Raw genomic sequence first — 2957 nt, 5'->3', positions numbered from 1 at the left:
TAACTTCTTTCACTTAATCATACACCACAACATACTGTTAACATTGGATGTCGATAATCTTATCGGGTTGCGTGCAGGTAGGTTTTACAACGTAGGAAGGCTTGTCTTTAAAGAGACGGTGTGTAATAAAATCTAATTTCATGTATTTATATGTCCTATTCGAGTATATTTCTTTCACAGATTCATTTGCATTGTTCCATCTTTTGTATTTGCAAGTAGAAGATCTAGGCTAATTAAATCGTAGTCCCATCTCAACTTCGAGTTAGTTTATCCCTCAACATTACCATACACATCTGCAGACAACCGGGAAGATTTTTAAGTTCTCCTTAAGTGGAAGCTACAGTATTGATCTGAAGTGACTGACATAAAGCCATCTACTAACTCAATCGTTTACTTCAACCAACTGTCAAAGTGATGAAATCTTAAGCAAATCGCTGAGCATAGAAGTTATGGCTTGCAATAATCGAAATTCAATCAGGAACATCAACATTTGGATATATTATATCATTGTTTATTTGAAAAATGCTACGTTCAGCTTGATTTCATTTATGATACCAGTTAGCATAATGTTCACTTCGTTCTCCATCTCAGATATTAACAATTAACGACGATAGATATTACAGTTTAAAGACAGTAACTTTTATGCCACTTGTCATATACACTCAGTTCATTCTATATACTTGAAATAAATATGACCTACTTTATTCACTAATCACTTACATCTTGTACATGTAAATGTTAGTTAGTATCAACAAATTCTTTGTCAATTAAAACACACATTTATCTCAGTAATATAATCAGTTGAGTCAAATCAAAATCATTTAGACGAGATGAATGGATGTGAAAGATGAACCATCATTGTCTGTGAAATATGAGAAGACAAAATGAGAAGACGGAATTTGAATTATCTAATTGACTGTTAAACATTGAAACGACTCGATTGACAAACTTTGAAAATTGAACATAATAGATGAAAGTGATGAGATTCAAAGGATTGTCAAAAATCTAAACATTTTTCATTCATCATTTTGTCTATCAAATGAAACATCGAATTTTACTTGAATCATTGTGTATATAAAAGCCGAAATTGAGTTTTGACTTCAATGTAAGTTGTGTGTGTTTCCAGCATTTACTTGAAAGTGTATAAGAATTTGTGAGGGAGATTCAGGTACTTCTATGAGCTAGATGTATTGTTTATGTTTCAGAATCGGTATCATATTTACTAACCACTTGACTCGAAACTATATCATGTCACAAATGAAATTAATAATAGTCACCTTATTATCGTTGGTGCTATTCGAAGGAGTCAAGGCAGAGGAGAATGATGATGATGGTAAGTTGATCTGTTTCACTTAGCGTGTGTTTACAAAATCTATTAAAGTAAACTTAATTCAAACATCATTTATTTAAAGTGAATAAACATCATTCACATGACTGTTATGGTGTGCGGTATCCAAGACAAATACTGATACACAAACTTCCTATAGGCAAGCTCGATCCAACTATGAAATGAGAAGACTAAGTGTGGAGGTTGTAGTTTACTAGGCTGAACCGAATCACATGCATAAGCACTCACTTTTATACACAAACATGACTAAAATCTAGAAGTCAAAACAATTTGTCGACCATTCACATGGATTTTTCACTATGAACTTTTTGATTGACACAACATGGACTTCCCATTCTACGACTTTTCACTGGCACACTGTATTAAGAACCTTGATGATCGTATTTCGTGCACTTGAACTAATTCTCATTGTGTCAGGTCCAGGTAGCATAGAAACAGTGTAGTAAATGCTGGTAAATAGGAAACCTGAGTAGGATTCTCCACAGACGTTGTATTCTGCTGCAAAGCACAACTGACCAACGTTCACTGTATGACATGAAACCATGAAGTTGAGCTCAAATAGAAACAACACGTCATGATCACTTGGGCTATCAACTGTACACACAATTCATTAGGAATGAATATTGTGATTAGTCTCATAGTATTTCGATCTAACTAAAAATAAGACCAAGAATCACTAATGGTCTGATATTTGGTGAAACCTCGACAATCGATTTCTAACGTCGATGTAATCTTTATTGTAGAAATGGTAATCGAGAAGTAATATTCACAGTAACTCAAGAATAAGAATTTCCCATATATCGTACTAGATAGTTGGTATATTCTGACATTTCCGCCTTCTTGATTGGAGCATACTCTTACAGATCGTATATTTACTGAGTTGTGATAGAAATCTTCATATTTGATAGTACGCTGTCGAGTCCTCTATCTGAAATATTTTACAGACGCGCCACAATTACTGACAATAAAGAAATTATCTACAATATGTTCTATCACAAATGGTTGATCACTAGGGGGTGTTCACTGTCATGCGTGTCAAGTCCTTCTTGATGCTGATCGAATGATATCGATCAAGTTGCAATGTGTTCTATCTATATTTTTACATTTTTTCTAACTCACTTTCTTAAAGAAATCGTAGAATACACAAGAATTCGAAACAGTGACGATACAGAAGACTCAAAATCCTGTGATGATAGCAGCAAAAACAAAAAGCGAAATGGGATAAACAAGACAAAGAATATTTCCAAAGAAAAACAATCACATGATGATGGTTCGCGCAAGAAACGGTGCTAGTGGTCTGGTGAATTAGAAAGAAATATGGTGCGAGAACTGTTGTACTCATAATTATTTTTGTGAAATGTTTTAAAAAATTTAATAATAATAATTAAATTAGAAACTCTTTATAATAAAGCGAAAATCATGTGAAGTTAGAGGAAAAATGTCTTAGACAGATCAGTGAATTATATCAACAGTAGAGTTGAGAGTAGTATTATGAATAAACAACATTGAAAATAGATGGATTTCGACTGCAATAAATAATTTAAGATCAAGAAGAGTCAGAAATGAAATGAAATAGCAAAAATCAAGAGGTCAAAATAATCAATAAACT

The 2957-nt window shown here is 33.0% G+C and overlaps 1 protein-coding gene across 1 annotated transcript; it reads left to right on the top strand.

Annotated features, from left to right (window-relative positions):
• Positions 1–1092: 1092 nt before the first annotated feature.
• Positions 1093–2744, top strand: Smp_098020 (hypothetical protein). The gene is made up of 3 exons (XM_018792875.1): positions 1093–1105; positions 1206–1333; positions 2478–2744. The coding sequence occupies exons 2-3, from the start codon at positions 1249–1251 to the stop codon at positions 2639–2641; spliced, it is 249 nt and encodes an 82-aa protein (XP_018644033.1). The 5' UTR covers positions 1093–1105; positions 1206–1248; the 3' UTR covers positions 2642–2744.
• The last annotated feature ends 213 nt before the right edge of the window (positions 2745–2957 follow it).

Source organism: Schistosoma mansoni (genome assembly GCF_000237925.1).
Source record: "Schistosoma mansoni, WGS project CABG00000000 data, chromosome 1 unplaced supercontig 0153, strain Puerto Rico, whole genome shotgun sequence".
NCBI lineage: Eukaryota > Metazoa > Platyhelminthes > Trematoda > Strigeidida > Schistosomatidae > Schistosoma > Schistosoma mansoni.
This window is presented reverse-complemented; position numbering and strand designations above follow the sequence as displayed.